This window comes from Acromyrmex echinatior, chromosome 14 (assembly GCF_024713525.1).
Source record: "Acromyrmex echinatior isolate Ae372 chromosome 14, ASM2471352v2, whole genome shotgun sequence".
In the NCBI taxonomy this organism is placed as follows: Eukaryota; Metazoa; Arthropoda; class Insecta; order Hymenoptera; family Formicidae; genus Acromyrmex; species Acromyrmex echinatior.
Genome location: NC_141865.1, coordinates 10,291,215 through 10,308,101, shown reverse-complemented (window position 1 = coordinate 10,308,101; position 16,887 = coordinate 10,291,215). Strand labels below are relative to the sequence as shown.

General features: G+C 34.7%; 2 protein-coding genes across 6 annotated transcripts in view; one reads left to right on the top strand and one right to left on the bottom strand.

Annotated features, from left to right (window-relative positions):
• LOC147907438 (uncharacterized) overlaps positions 1-10,311 on the top strand; it is a 39,214-nt gene extending 28,903 nt beyond the window's left edge. Inside the window, exon 3 of the transcript XR_015547283.1 lies at positions 7,963-10,311. The gene's annotated coding sequence lies outside the window, so the exon portion shown is untranslated. The remainder of the gene's footprint in view (positions 1-7,962) is intronic.
• The window catches only part of LOC105146486 (A kinase anchor protein 200), a 146,499-nt gene that overhangs the window by 45,708 nt on the left and 83,904 nt on the right, over positions 1-16,887 (bottom strand). For 4 of the 5 annotated variants that reach the window (XM_087413010.1, XM_087413009.1, XM_087413007.1 and 1 more), the window contains one exon: positions 4,229-4,542. In XM_087413010.1, the coding sequence (XP_087269136.1) occupies positions 4,229-4,462 (234 nt within the window). In that variant the 5' untranslated portion in view covers positions 4,463-4,542. Of the gene's footprint in view, positions 1-4,228; positions 4,543-6,333; positions 6,556-16,887 lie in introns of those variants that run through there. The other variant, XM_087413011.1, reaches the window with a different exon arrangement.

Here is a 16,887-nt window from a genome sequence, read left to right as displayed (position 1 = left end):
CGAGATAATCGCGCGAAATAGTAACGAGAGGGAGGAAAGGAGGCAGTGAGATAGAGAAGATTTATTCATCTGGGACAGTTAGGTATGCCTCAATAAGAAAAGATATACATGAAGCTGGTACATGAGCCACGATTACAGTTAGTCACGGGAACCGGCGAGTGTGCACTTGAACGGTGGAGTTAAACGGTATTTCCTCGTTTTTTGTCAAAAAATTCAACGAACATCACGAAGCGCGAGCTACCCGATTCACGGTCGATGTGTCACGTCGAGACGCTAATCTTCGCTGCTTCATCAGACGTAGCTCTTGATATTCATTATTCAAATGACAGGCACTGGCGATAACGCTCGAATCGGGAAGCGATGCAACGCAACGCAATGTAATGAGATTTCGATTATCGAACAGATAATCGAAATACTCGCTGTCGTTTCGCGAGGAAATGATTGATACGCGAGAAACAAGTGGATTCATGTTCGATAAAACGATAACGGGGTAGTATGACTCAGCGTAGCGTATCAAACTGATTTTTCACCCAATCTCTACGAAACGTACTAGAAAATACGTATATATCAACGTAACAAAATCTTATTGCTGAAGAAATTTAATATTGATTACTTAAACGAGGAAAATGAAATGAATAGTAATAACATGCGGAGAGAATATTGCCGAATAAAAAACATTTCGTATTTGTGTTGGAAACGGTCCATGCGAGTTCTAGTTAAACTTTTGTGTTGAATTTTTTACCATGTTCGAGTGTTAATTTAATTAAGTTATTTAAACAGTTTGCGTTAAATTAATATTCAACGTTTTTTTAGCGTTAAAAGAACACAATTCATGAGTGAGTGAGCAAACAATATAAAAATGTGTTTTAAAACATAAATTGTAAGATAAATAAATAAAATATGTATTATAATTGAATATATACGTAAATGTTAATTTTTATTGGAAAAAAATGCTTTCATAGTTTATTTACAAACTGTGTCAGCATTATCTTTTTTGTGTTTATTTTTTAAATAATATTTATCACGAATGTACCGATTATCTTCTAACATATTCATTTTATGTTAAATTAAATATATAAATTTGAGTGGACCGTTTGGAACGCTTGAAATATGTTAAATTTAACACAAATTTTCCAACGGTGATTTATTCGTAGAACTAAGATCGTTTTGAACCAAAATTTTTACACCACTTGCAAGTCGGAATGTCTTTATGGCGAAGAAAAGGTGCTCGCTCGAGTAATCGAGATAAGTGACGCCTTAAACCGGCGCGAAATGGTAGAAAACGAGAGATCGAAAGAGGAGCAAGAACTTGCCGAAGGGAAATGAAAAGAAGGAGAGGGTGGTGTGCTCTCTCTCGCGTGTCATCATATCTGGTGCATGACAGCTGCCGCTAGTCTTGCTCAATCGGGGAAATATCAAGTTTCGTTTATAAGCGGGAAATGTATTTCGAGATATAAACCGCTGTACGCTTATGAGATCCGAATTGAGAAAAGAGAGAGAAAAAGAGAGAAAAAGAGACATGAAAACTTGGCACGGCAGAATTGATATCCTGCAAAATATCGCTACGAATTTTTTGAGTAGAGCTACTTCAGTTGGGAAAGTTTGAAAAAGTAAATTACGGAAAAGTTCATTTCAGTTTGGATAAAATGAAAAAATTACGAATCTATAAATAACTTAAAATAAAAATATAATGAAAATAATAAGAGTATTTTTAAGCAAACATTTTTTTTAAATTTGAAGTTCCAAAATGATAAATGAATCGTAATGTATATAATATATATCAATTATAATGAAATCAAATGTAATTGGAAAACTTAGTTCAAAGTAGAGGAACACCTAGAGAAAAGTTTCTTCGATTTAAAAAAATGTTTCTTTGCTATACACGGTTAAAGAAAAAATTTCTTTAATTTGAATCATCATCATTTCTTTAATTTAAATATTATTTTTTGAAAACAAATAAAAATATTCGATTTAAAGAAATTATGTTCAAATCGAAGAAATTTCTTTATAGCAAAGAAACATTTCTTTAAATCGAAGAAACCTTTCTCTGGGTGAATGAAATTTCAAACACACTGAAAGAAAACTTGGATATGACCTGAATATGGCATAGCATTTTTAATTAATTGCAGCAGTCAATTTTTGGTTGCTGCAACCAAAAATTGATTACTGCAATCGAAAATTGGCTGCTGCAGCCAATTAAAAATGCTACGCCATATTTTACCATCTAATTTGTTGCAGCAGTCAATCTTTTCTTTCAGTGCATGAGCATGAACACAAATTCATCCGTGTTGCTCTGATCTCTGTAATGTTAACGCACTTTGCAAGCGCTAATCTATCAACGTGTAATATGGAATTAATGACACTGTACCAGTTTAGAACGCATCTTGTGTAACTCCATGATTATCAGCCATCAAGCCGATACGCGCGCTTGAGTGGTCATTGAAGCGATGCGATGATCCTGCGAAGAGGAACTGAATGCGCTGATTCTCGCGTTCATGAGTTATAACTCATGAGGTATACGGAGAGCAGGAAATCGATCGTTATCAAAGGTAGATCGTTCACGGGCTACTTCGAGACGAGATAGCATTTCGCCTAGGTCATACCCAGAATAGTCAACCCCGGACATCGTAAAAGCGACACTTGACGCATTCGCGCGCCGCACGAAGTCCAGCCTATACGCTCTTTTGTCGGGTGCCAAATAATTCCTGGGGGAACGTGACAAAGAGTAACGACAGGAACGAGGAAATTAAAAGGACTATAAAAAAGGCACACGTACTGTCGCAATAATCCACTAATTGCTAATGTAATCCACTAATTGCAATGTAATCTACTTTCTAGAGTTGCAATTTTCACCTAATAATGATGTTTTGTACTGTTTTAGTGATATATGTCTGCATCTGAAATTAAAAGAAAATATCGCTGGTGGTATATTAATACCGTTATTATAATTTCAGGAAATATTACGATATATTACATTGTACTGAAATAATTTGACAATTGAATATATCGATGCATTATTCTTAATTACTTCACATGATATTTTTTATAATAAACACGTCGATAAATATAGCTAACGCGGTGCAAGAAGATGATATGGTGTCGTCGCATTGATTACTTTCGACGAATTGATTAAGATTAATGATTCATTAGCGCGTGCAACCTCCGTCAGATGAAATCTCAGTGAGATAAGCTTCGGAATACCTACGACTTTTACGAGCAAATGCGTGATTCAGCACGCGCCCATTGTAAACCGTTCACGTATAATCCGTACGAACGAGATCATTGAGAAGTGATCGATAATTGAGCGAGTGACTCACCGCAAAGCGATTCGAGAATGTCAGTAATCAAGCGAAAAGCGAGCGGAGAGAATGTGGCATTTAACGTGTCGATATTGAATTTGTCTCGCACTCGGGAAAAATAATTATACACGTGAAACGATCGAAATAGCGTAATCCAGAAATCTCGCGGTCTGCCTAGTGATAGGCAGACACTCGTATATAATTCAAGGCGGAAATTGTATCATTCAATCGTGTCAATAGTATGGTTTTCTCGAGCAAAATACTCGTTAATAACAAAAACGTGCGCTAATGCATTAATGTATGCCCCGTAATGAAAAATTATTGTTGTAAGAACTTCGAAGGCAAATATATGATTATGTCGCCTAGGCTGAAATCGAGGTAGTCACCTGCGCAAACAATTGACCCTAATACGGTTGACATGGTTTTAAGGCAATACGCACTCATATATCATGAACACTTTAATGTCAAACTCCATTCATTTTAGTTATCAATATTATCTTTAAATTGAATAATAAAAAAATGCTTAACTCATAACAGGAATATATTTTTGACGCTAAAAGAACATACTAAAGTTTTTGTTAAATAATTTTATTTTTTAAAAGAATTTTTCAAGTTTAGAACTAAAAAATAAGATTACGAAACATCAAAAAAATCGCTCCAAATTATCATTTTAAAATTACTCCGAATTATTATTTTCACCAGGACCTATATATTTCAGTTACGATAATTAAAAATACTCGAGCTCCAAAAAAATTTCTTAACAAAGCTCACTTTTCTTATTTTATTACAGAATATAATGTAAAAATTAATTTGTTATTCAATTTATAGGCCACAAATAAACATTAAAAATACGAGTAACACTTCATTATTTCGGTTTACGAAACAAATCGACGAACAATAAAAATGAATGATTATTGACAAGGACTTACTTGTTCCTTGTCCTTTTCGGTAGCCTCATCCTTGTCCTTTTCTTTATCCTCAGCGGACTCCGTGTGCGGTGCTATGCCGTTGGTGGTTGGCTTCGTGTCGGCCTCCTCGATCCTCTCCAGCTTGCCGTCGCCAGGTGCGGCCGCATCGCCGACGACGCCTCCTTCAGCGGGTATTCCCTCCTTCTTCGGCGTGGTCGTTATATCCACGGACCTCTTGCTCTGTCTCGCTCCCATGTTTGCTTTTTACCTTCTCGTGCCACCTGTCTTTATCTCACTCGCTTTCTGGGTGCCAGGTGGTGTCCACCTAAACCGTCCTGTAATCAGAGCAAAAGAGTCGATTACAATACTTTGCCCAATTTTTCAAAAACATGACGAAAAGTAAAACTAATATTTATAGCGTATACTGCGATAAAATTAAGATCGAAAGGAGAGACCGAGAGCAAGAGCTGACAAATCCGCGTTCGTTCGTGTTCTGCAATTTGACGCAGTTACACGCGTCGATCTGCACAGCGGTTTCGCCGCGGATAAGTTCATCCATCTCGTGAATACGTTGAGGAGCGGGAGTAACTTTCACCGTAGCCAGAGATACATCGAGGATCCTCTCAGCGAATTTACTCCGTGTTGAACGAGAATCTGGTTATAAAGACAAGCGAATCCGAAATATACAGCGATCGCGATTCGAAAACGACGTAACTTACATTCACCTGCGTCAGATTAATCTGATAAGAGAGATATATGTTTATCGATACGCAGCCGCGCCCTTCACAATTGATTGCGACTTTCGCGCAGGTGTGTTTCTCCCTGTTCCGTTTTTTTCTCTCGTTAAAAATTCGTTCGTACCTTACACGACAATGTAGAACGACTGGACAATAATGAGTCGTACGGAGACAGTTCAGAACACAAAGAACAGCGCAACGGAAAAGCTCTTTCATCAGGAAACAACTAAGCATTGTCTTACCCAAGAATTCGTTTCCATTATATGTATTCGGCTAAAATGCGAAAAAAGAAGCATGGAAAAATCAGTAAACGCGTGAAAGCATTCTCAATAATATCAAGCTATTATTTATACAAACAATATTTATGTACATATTATAACGTTACATATAACTGAGTATACGCTGTGCGATGGTTATAAATATCTAACGTTGATCTCGAGCTTATTATTTGCGACGTTTTCCCAATTTAGAACATTGAACTCATAAAGATGTCAAGTTCGGAAAATCCCGACGAATTATAGATCGCTTTTACTGCATTACTTGTGGCACTCCCCATTTTTTTATTTTTTGGTTAACTTGTGATTACACTAACTTGATAATGTAAAATAGTATGTTTCTAGCTATGGTTAGTCCATAAATTATACCCAGAAAAAGTTTCTTCAAGTCAGAAAAAATTTGTTAAATCAAAAAATTTGTACATTACTATACGGTTAAAGAAAAGTTCTTTGATTTAAACGTCATTTTTTGGAATAAAGTAAATTTTTATTTTTCTCAAAGGTATTTTCACTTTCATTTAAAAAGATTAACAGAAGAAACAATTTCTTCAGTTTAAACATAATTTTTCCCTGGAGGTGATGATTTTGTAGTGTGTGAATAAAAGTTTTTTTAAAGTTATCACTACACAAACAGTACAGTTGTTATCTAAAGATTAAACTAAATATAAAGCTGAAAATAATTTTATTAAATTGTCAAAATAATTTATGCTGAACGCTCAAGCTGGTTGTTAGAATAACACATTTTTTTACAGTTATTCATGTTTGAATTTCCTGTATAATTATTTTAATGGTCCAACAAAATTATTTTTAGATCTGTATCTAGTTTTTTAGATACATTTCCTTTTTTATGGAAACATCTAAAAATTTAATTACAGATCTAAAAATAATTTTGTTGAAACTTAAAATAATTATATAGGAAATTCAAACATAATGAGAGAAATGCTACAAAAAAAAATTTAATATGACGCAAAATCATTCTTTCCGTATACACAACCAGCAATTAGTGATTAGTCATAGCTAGAAAAACACAATTTTTACATTATCAGGTTAAGTAAGATTAAGTTTAAATACAAGTTAAAATAAAAAAATGAAAAATTGGGCCTCACTGTGTTACCTGTGACACTCGAAAAAGAACAGAAATACACGTTGTCGTCACGATTCTAATTATCCCCGGAAGAGGAGAAAAATAGCTTGTTGGAAGTGGTCGAGGAGAGCACAAGCGAGGATAACGGTATCGCGATGATGACTTCGCTAGTAACGAAAGCGGAAACGCGCGCGCTGTACCGAGGGAACGGCTGTGAAAAACTGGCACGACGAAGCGCGCTAAAAGCCAGGCTTACCTAGACCGCTCGTTTGTTGTGCGCGCGTTAACGCGCATTTAAACGACCACGTGGCTCGAGTGCTCACGCACGTATCGCCACCGTATGCGTACGCGCGAGCAGCTGACAGCCGTGATGCGTAACGCATCTGTGGTCGCGACGAACTTACGCGAGGTCATTCTTTGTGTGCCAATCGATAAGAAAACTCAAAAGAGAAAAACGGAAATGATAACTTTTGGGATTGTCCAAAGCAAATATATATGTACAAAGTGAATAAATTGAGCACATAAGAGAAATCTTCATTTGAATTTAAAATTCATTCGAATGAATTCTTTGATTTTTTTTTGAAATATCAAAATTTAAGGATTTTTTTATAGCAAAAAAATGCTTTATTAGATATTAATTCTCTTTGAAGTTGTAAATACTGAAAATAAATATTTTATTTAAAAACAATAATGTTATTCTTTTAAGCCGAGCCACTTTTATGGAAAAATGCTTCTCCTTTTTAAATTCTAAATATAACTTATTGTATTGATATAACATATTGTAAAAATAATTTAATTATTTCAATTAATTTTTAATTTAAATATTTAACATATTGTCATAAAAAATGTTTATAGAAAGAGGAAGAAGAGCTTTTGTGTCAATATAAAAACTAATTAAAATAATTTTCATATTAATAACAAAAATTTCTATAACATTTTTTTATAACAGTATGTTAAGTATTACGACTGATAATTAGAACTTAATATAAAATTAATTAAAATTATTTTAACTGACTTTTATGTTAATGACATAAAAATTCCAATAAACACTTTTTTATAATGATATATTAAATATTACAATTACAATTTAAAAAGGAGAGAAACATTTCTCCATAAAAATAATTTAAATAACATTATTCTTAAATAAACAGTTTATTTTTAGTCTTTGCAATTACGAATAAGAGTTAATATCTATTTTGATATTTAAAAAAAAAATCAAAAAATTCGTAAACAAAATTTTCTCTTACGTGCAATTTATTTATTTTGTATTATAAAATAATTAAATATTCTTTTTTATTCCTTGTAATAAATTATATGAGATGCATCTATATCTTATATATGTAAAATAGAGTAAGATAGGTTCTATATATAACGGCGACAAATAAAGAATAAACCAGTACATAAATGCTCTATCTACACTATTACATTTTTATTTCGATTTAAAATAGTTTTCTGTCACGCCGTGATCTATCTAATAATCTTTTGAACGTTTCTCCTCGACACTTCATGTTGATATTTAAAAAATTGATAGAACCAAGCTCGAAAAGTCAATAATCCTATCAACATGACGTATAAGTAACTCTCGCTTTTAGTCATATCTGTCGTGACGTTTCGTCATGATTATATATTTACTTATACTATCTATATTTCCACTTTCAGATCAATTTATCGACAAGCCCTGAATTTCGATTATGCGTCCATGGAAATCTTGTGAATGCGATACCAATAATGTTTGAATTTCCATCGCACAGTTTCTGGATCTTCGCCAAGAAAAAAAAAGTCTCATTAACGAGTACAATTCTCATCGCGCAACGCAAGGCGGAATTGGCTTTCTGCTTTCTAGAAGCGATTCGTTTCTCGAATGAATTCGTCCAGCGCATTCCTCGCGCTACACACGTCGCAGTTAAGTTACGCTGGACGAATGAAAGTCAGCGAGCGAACAGTTGCATTTAGCGCTAATTGAGCGACGAGAATATGTAAGTTGATTCCCTTTCGCGATTGGATTTCGTTTTGCGAAAACAACGAACTGCACGCGTCAATGTGAAGTGAAATCGCGAGTTGCGAAGCAACGACTATGCCGGCTATATCACTGTCACCGCATAACGCTATTTGTTTCAAGGTATCCTATTCACGGTGCATTGCACCTCGTATACGTAGCTATGCACTATGTATCGGCTGACACCATCACATGTCTAGAGTGCGTGACGGATACCGAGACGGAAACATGATGACACAATATTGTCATCTCCATGATAATTCCTCCTCTCAGCTTCGCTCGCATAATTTTTGACATTCCGTCATCACTCGATAACGTAATATAAAAACCCTCCCTGCATTAATTTTATGGAAAACCAACTAATTTCTGTCGTTTAAATGTTTCTGTATTTTTGAAAAAAGGGAGAAAAGTCAAGTGGTCAATTTAATCATTTACATATAGTAAAAGTCATAGAAAGTCTAAAAAAATGCATCGTCATAAAAAACCCCGCATTAATTACATGGAAAATTAGACCCTGATGAAATGTGTTAGTTCATATATAATGTAAATTATAATTATGTAGTAAATAAAAAAAAGATGCCACACACAAAACTCAATAGTGAATAATTTTCGAGCCTACTCGGAGAAAGAGAGTGGTAGCAACTATAAAAATGACAGCTATAAAAGTTTTGTATGTATAATTAAATACACACACACACACACACACACACACACACACACACACACACACACACACACACACAAATATATATAATTAAATAACTATTTTATAGTTATTACAACTATTAAATAATTTATTTCACCACATATATTAAATTATTCAGCTATGTACGCTGATTCTACTTATTACTTGTGTAGTTGATCATCACTATGCCTTTTTTCGAGTACAAAGATGCTCTATAAACACGAGTTTTACATCTTTGATACTGCAGTGAGAAAAAAAAAGTTCAATTAAATAAATTAATTTTTTTTATAGGAGAATGTATATGAATCAAACATATTTCTCCAACAAAAGAAATAAAGACAAGCTAATTTAATTTAATCAAATGAACAATTTCGTTCTCAGTGGATAGCAAAAACCATTCATTATTGAGTCTTGTGTCTTTTGTTCACATAAAAACTAACTCATTTCACGGAGATCCAATTTATCATAATTAATGCGGGGTTCTTCAACAAAATAGTCGAAAGACACTGAACATTTATTCAGTCTACAAGCACAAGTGGACTCCCACACAGAGATTATAAATAATAAATAACAATCTCTCGAAATGAATCTTCTTCATCGATAGGCAGAGTACGAGCCATTACTCGTCTTCGCTCCCGGAAATAATAGGACACAATGCCGCCCCTATGAACCAATGAATGGTATGTTCCCCTTCGACACAGCCAAACTTTCGGAACCAATTGCAGTAAGCTCGACACAAAAGCGCGCCACGTTGTCGAGAGGGATACGATAGTTGAGCCCGTTCCGCATCGTTTCATCTTTATTTCTTCCGGGATTACCGAATTAGTAGAATAATTTGCGTGACTTTACCGGGAATAAATAAGGACATCGACTTGCGATATACGCTCACCCTTCGCGTATTTATTTTATTCGCTTGCGAACCCCCGAGAATCGTACATTACACGCGAGATTTCTTGAAAGATTTCACATGCCGGAAAAATCATCGTCGAAGCATTCGTAAAAATAGAAAAAAAAAAGAAAACATAATTAGTCTGCTATATTAAGCAACGGCAGGAAGAGTCTTGACAAATATTTATGTTATCCCATATTGTACCACGTGGTTGCGTCGTTACGGTAAGAAATAGCATCGTACGCCCAAGAAGCAAGCACCATGATTACACATGTCGATTTACAAGGGGAGAACGTGGGAAATAGAAAATCTCTCCGAGAAATTATTATATTCAAATAAAAGAAATTATACTAAGAAGAGCTACGAGTCAAAACAAACAAATTTTAATGTACACGTGATACAGTTTAACATTACATAAAAGTAAAAACAAGATAAAAATATATCTACGTAAAACTCTCTATAAGTTTCTTCTCAGAAATTTCTCTCAATTTACGTTTTTTCTTTTATTAGATTTTACTTCGGTGTTGATACTTGCAATTTTTAAAAAAAATTATGTAATGCTATTAAGTTATGCATTAATATTAGAATTCGTGTTAGATTTTTAAAACACTGCCTTAAACATAATTTGATTCCGCCACATTTATACATGCTTTTTAAACAGGATAATATTTCTTTTTATAACAATTATTTTTATAAGCGTTTGAATGCGATCCAACATAATAATGTAAAAGCAATTTTGCGATTGAAAATAAAGGATGCATATAGTCATTACACAGACATTACATCAGAAGTAGTATTTTCAAGATGATCACAATCATATTTCTTTTATTGTGCCTGAGCCTGTTTCTTGTTTTTTTATTTATTTGAACAAAATTAACAATCGTTATTTTAGAGAGTTTTATGTAGATATATTTTTATCTTGTTTTTACTTTTATGTTATTTAATGTCAAGTGTACATTAAAATTTTGTTTGTTTGATTCGTAGCTTCTTAGTATAATTATATTCTTAGTATAATTTCTTTTATTTGAATTATTTGAGCCATACTTTATTATATATATTATATTCATTTTGTATGACAGCCGAGCTTCTCTTTTCATGGATAAAAATGTAAAGTATATAATATACGTTAGAATTTTGGTAATTTTGAAATTGGCAATTTAATGATAAATGAATAATTGTTATATAGCCATACTGTAAGGTACTTTCTACATTTTCTAAATTAAAAATTTTATACTATTCTTAATCTATAAATTACCATCTCGATAGAATTTAAGAATATTTTTTTATTTTAGCACTGACAAAATTTACTTTGCTGTACGTGTTTCCAGTTTTGAGAACAATATGATTTATGATAAAATAATCACTTCAATAATCACTTTTTATCCTGCACCTCCGATGTTTTTACTTTCAGATAAGTAAAGTTTATTATCGTTCGACAAAAATAGTCGAAATATTTTTACCAGTCTTGTAAGATAAAAATTACCTTAGTTATTTTTCTCCGTGTTTCTCTTCACTTCGCGTCGCGTTGATCATAATTCGAAGCGCGAATTTCCGGTGGGGTGGAGGAAGGTCACGGAGGCGTATCGCGGAGTTATATTTAGAGGCGGTGTGACATCGGCCAGGGCTTTGCATCGCGAGATAAACCCGTCGCCGATGCAGCGCGCCGAATAAGCGGCGCGTATCTGGAAAAACACGATCGTTGTTTGCGCGTGAAAGAACGAAACGCACTCGTGAATGCGTTTCTCTCTCGGCTCGAAGTTTCCCGCGATAAAAATAGTCTCGCGGCGGAGAAAGGAAATTCATCGCCGCGCGAAGAAAGAAAGAGAGACACGCTCTTCCGAGTCGATCTATGCAACGGAATCGATCTATACATGCTCTCTTACGTTATTTATTTTCTTTGTTTTGAATCTCTTTTTTTTTTCATTCTCCCTCTTTCTCACTCTGTCTCTCAAAGCTGCGCTTTGTCTTTCGTATTAATAACCTCGCGTACAGTTCTCGTCATCAGCGGCAACCATTTGTATCGTCCTCGGAGAGGAGCCATCGCGCAAAACTGGTAATGCGAGATGTCTTGCGTAAGAGTAACGATAATTGAACGAGGATATCTTTTCATATTTTAAAACTTCGCTGCGCAGGCATTTAAAAGCACGCTCGGTAAATTGCGAGCTATGTAATTATTATTAGACTCTTCAAGCAGTTGCATTGAGGCTCCATGGAAAAAATAAGAAATAACATGCATTAGAATTCTAGTAAATTTTATAAAATTTACAGATCCATGTAGGAACAGGCGTCTACTTATAACATTCATTTTACTTTCCTGATAAGTAAACGATCATTTTGTAGCTATAATGTGTGATACTTTTTACATTTCGTAAAGTAAATTTTATTATATGCTATCTACTGCAATTTGTTACTATTTCTTAATCTATAAATTACCATACATCTGAACAGAATTTATTTTATTGATGAATATTTTTTGCCTTAACGCTGATAAAATTTATTTTATTGCGCAGTAAAAAATACAAGTGCATACAAAAGTCTTGAAAGTTCTTCGTACTTGCAGTCTCGAGAATGGTATGATTTACTTTACTATAAGATAATAATCGCTTCAACGGATTTTACTACAATCGTAACGTACTTTTTACCTTACATCTCCAATATTTTTACTTTCAGGCAAATAAAGTTTATGATAAGTTCAGCAAAAATAGCCAGAATATTTTTACTAGTCTTGTAAAATTATTCAACCATTTTTCTCCATACATAAAGTAATTTTCCTAAGTACGTAGATATTCCGCTGCTTAGTCACTTGCGAACGACGCAACATATTTATAATGTCGAAGTTCCGTTGTATGGAATAATATTATTTATCTTGATCAAATACAGACTTTGTAATCAAACATTTATAAAACCATTTTCGCTGTCTCAATGACATGAAATATAAGTAAAACGAATACAACAAAAATACCTTGACATGCTTGACAAAAATTCACCAAATCAAATCTGACAACACTGTCGTAATAATTCTTCTATCACGCGTTCTCTTCTCAAATAAATAGTTTCGCGTTGCGAAATAGCGTTGCGCCTCGAGGCCACAAAGATGGAAATGCGCACGCGAGAAGGCGTGTTGAATATGCACTGAAAGTCGTTGCGATCGCCAGCGAATACGCGATACAAGATAGATTCCGCGATCTTTTCGCGCGTTTTCTATGATAAGTCAAAGATGTGGGGAAAAACGCGAAAACTATGAGATAATTGAAGCCGACAAACACATTAAATAAAGCCCAACATTGAATGAAAGTCAACGGATAAAAATTAGATAAAAATTGTGCAAAAGAATATGTATTAATAAAGATTAAATACAGATATTTCGATCCTTTGTTGGAATCATCTTCAACATAAATTATCGAATTAATACAAATTATTGTGCATACAACGAAATGTTGGCCTTCACAGGCTTCACTTAATGCGATGATTTATTTTATTTCGTCTTTGTCTTTACGTATTATTTCAACTTAAGCTGATTGTAAAAATGTTCTGGTTGTACATACAAACAAGAAATCTAATCGTATGAATCAGAAGTCTGGTTATCGTAATTGAATTTCTGATAATCTCAACTAGAACGTTTGATAGATTTAAGTGTCTGATTTGTAACCTTCTAGTTGAATCTACCTGAATTCCGGTTAATGCAACAAGACTTTTTTTTCCAGTGTACGAAAACGAAACAGCCTCCTATTTTTTCCTCGTCTTATCCGCTTCGTTCGAAGCGAACGAGCATCAGAGATATAATGAGCGCCGAGATTTCTTTCGGCCGTATCGCTCAATTGATTAATAAGCGCATTCAGAGGTCGATGCCGTCTATTAAAGCGTTAACAACGATATAACGACCACTGTCGACCCGCCGTTGTGTGAGAGAATTCCTCAGTCATGGCGATAACGCGAACGATAAGCGATGCACCGAGAAGAAAACGAACGGAACAAGTTATTATGGGACTATAATGAGACAACGACGACAAGAAACGGCCGGAAAATTGGATACCTCACGGCGATTTCAAGGTTACGCAGGTGCAGACATCGATGACTCGCGTATTCGTGCGTGGAGTTTTCTATTGGCGCTCGTTCTTCGTCTTCTTCGAATTCGCGCCTGTATCCTGATTTTTTTAACCTAACCTAACCTAACCTAACCTTAAAGACAGTGTCGGTGTCGTTATATTGTCGCCGGGCAGTTTTTTTTATCATGTAAGCCGATATTCATAGTTGATTTCTTAAGATACAAAGATGACTCTGCGATTAGCTTATGTTATCTTAGACTATTTTACTTGAAAGATAGTCTTAAATACAAGAATCGAAAACTATGAATATCTACTAGATATATAATAGAATATTTCGTTGAATATCTATATAATGACAACATAACGATACCGATACTATCTCGTTCAGGATGTATTACGCATTTCTTAATAAAATAAAAAGTTATATTAAAAAATTATCGATTTGTATATTATATTTGAAAGTAATACAAAAAGTTTATCTGCGATTTAGAACCAGAATAAAAAATTATTTCAATAAGACGTAAGTATGTTTTTAAAAAATAATTAAAATAACAAAATTTTCATCTAAACTACGAACAAAATTGTATCATTAAATATTAATGTTTGATTCATGTTGATCTTCTTGAACTGTTGCATATGTACATGACATTCATTTTCATACAAAAAGTCTAAATTTTCAATTCGAATCACTTTTTGCAGAAATTATAATCTGATAGATCCTTAAAGTACAATATAAAATTAGAATAATGGAATACTTTTCTCACTTCTCGCTATTATTAGCAAGACCTAATAAGTTTCGATCAAATTTCTAAATACTAGTCCAGGATTGCTACAGAAAATAAATTTTAAAATTCCCTTTTCCAGGTTTTCCAGATGAGAATGGAAAACTTTCCAATGTAAAATATGTACATTTTAACACATTTAAAGAGTTGCAGGAAAATCTAACCTATATTATTAAAAACAACGCAAAAAAGGCTTAGTAGCGTACTAAAATTTTAGGTGCAAATTCGAGCCAATAAAAAATAAATTAGTATTGGAAAAATGAATGCAGTTACACGAAAAAGGGCGATCAAATTAAAAATATTGAATAAAATATAAATTTTAATTATTTTATTAAAATCGTTTAAAGTGTGCAAGTTTTAAACATATTTCACTATAAGTATATATATTCAAATATAGGTAATATTAAAAAATTATAATAATTATCTGGAATAGGAACAGTTTAAGGAAAATGTGAATAAATTTCCAGACTTTTTTACAATTTCCCTGACTTTTCCCGGTTTTCCCGATTTTTCCAAGTCTGTGACAATCCTGTAGTCAAATACGCTTAATTTCTCTGATTCGGCAAACGATACGTTAAAAATTTTCGCGTCTCCCTATCATCGCACCGCAAGCAGCGAGCTAATCCTCGAGTATGAAGAAGGATATTCTATCTGTCAACGGTAAGACAAGAGATAACTCAAAATCGATGTTCGTCCGCAACCTGACTCAACACTTTACGTCACTGTCGCATCCGCTGACTCATCCGATGCTCCAAATGACACACGTATTTTTCGCGATAAACAAAAAATTCTCTTCTACGACACTGCGCGAGAGTGCGCTCGTCCCCTAATTCCCACGGGCACGAAATGCGTACAAGTGTGTGTGTGCGTATGTGTGTACGTATATATTATGCACGCGTGACCGTGTAACTGTAACTGTACGCCCAATCAATCAGCCATTATTTCCTCGCGCCTGACGCGTCTAATTCGATAGTCGAGTTCAGCTCGACAGAAACTGACACACATAGAAACCCTGAAAATAGCAGGATAAGAAGGAACAAATGTATCCATTAAGGGTAAGATAGTGACTGAAGGAACCTACCAATCGGCTAGGAAATGTAACAAAGAGAACAACACAGATGAACGATCCTTCGTCTATTATAGAAATAGCAGCACTTTGACATTGTGATTAGAAATATAGACATACTATCCGCGAGCTCTATTCTCGTGGCTTCCTTTTTGTTCCTCATCTCATTCTTCCATCTCATTGTACCGATCCTATTTTTTCATCCCCGAAAAAAAAGACATCTGCTCTTTCTCTCGCAGCCGTTATCGAAATAGAGAGAATAAAGCTAGTCACACACACTTTCCGTAACAATAACCGTAAACGTAACGTAGGTTTTCGAACCAATCGCGTTGCTCGATTCGGTCGTCCGTAACCGTAGCCGTAATACTTCAAGCAACGCGATTGGTCGAAAACCTTACTGTTACGGAAAGTGTGTGTGTGAGACTAGCTTGACGTAACACGCGGAAGAATAGGTGTCGGACGCAGCACACAAGCGGCACGAACGGGTCCGTGTGCGAGAGGACGCGTGTCCCGCATGCGTGAGCAGATACGCATACACGCGCTCGCACGTGCTCGTTCCGCCGAAAACCGACGGCCGTCGTAAGGGCAAATGGAGAAAGTGGGCCTGAAAAATACGTGTGCATACGTATGTATACATGTAATATCCGGCCCGTACATATTCCGCGGTGCAGAATGGATCTATTTTTGGCCTGGTTGCGGCGCGTGCACCCCCTCGGTCCGTGTAAACACGCGATCAGGACACAACAGGGGTGAAATAAAGTCCCCAGGAAGAGCTGCTCCTGAAGAACGCTCGTAAACCACAACGCCGGACAAATCAAATACAGATTCACATTGATGGTGAACGAGATCGATAGAAATTAGTTATGGAGGTTGCACGAAGGAAGTAGAGTTGTCAGTTTCAATCAACGTCCACGCTAATAATGTATGCACGCAGAAAAAAATGTAATTCTCTCTGGTAACCGTAAAATTTAAGTACCTGCAACTAGTTTTATAAGGTAACAAGAATTGATAATATTGAGTAGCAGTGAACATTATATATTTTTATTATAGTCTTCAATATTATTTTAATTCTTATTACTTTGTAAAACAACATTACAAGCTGCAGTAATTAAATTTTAAA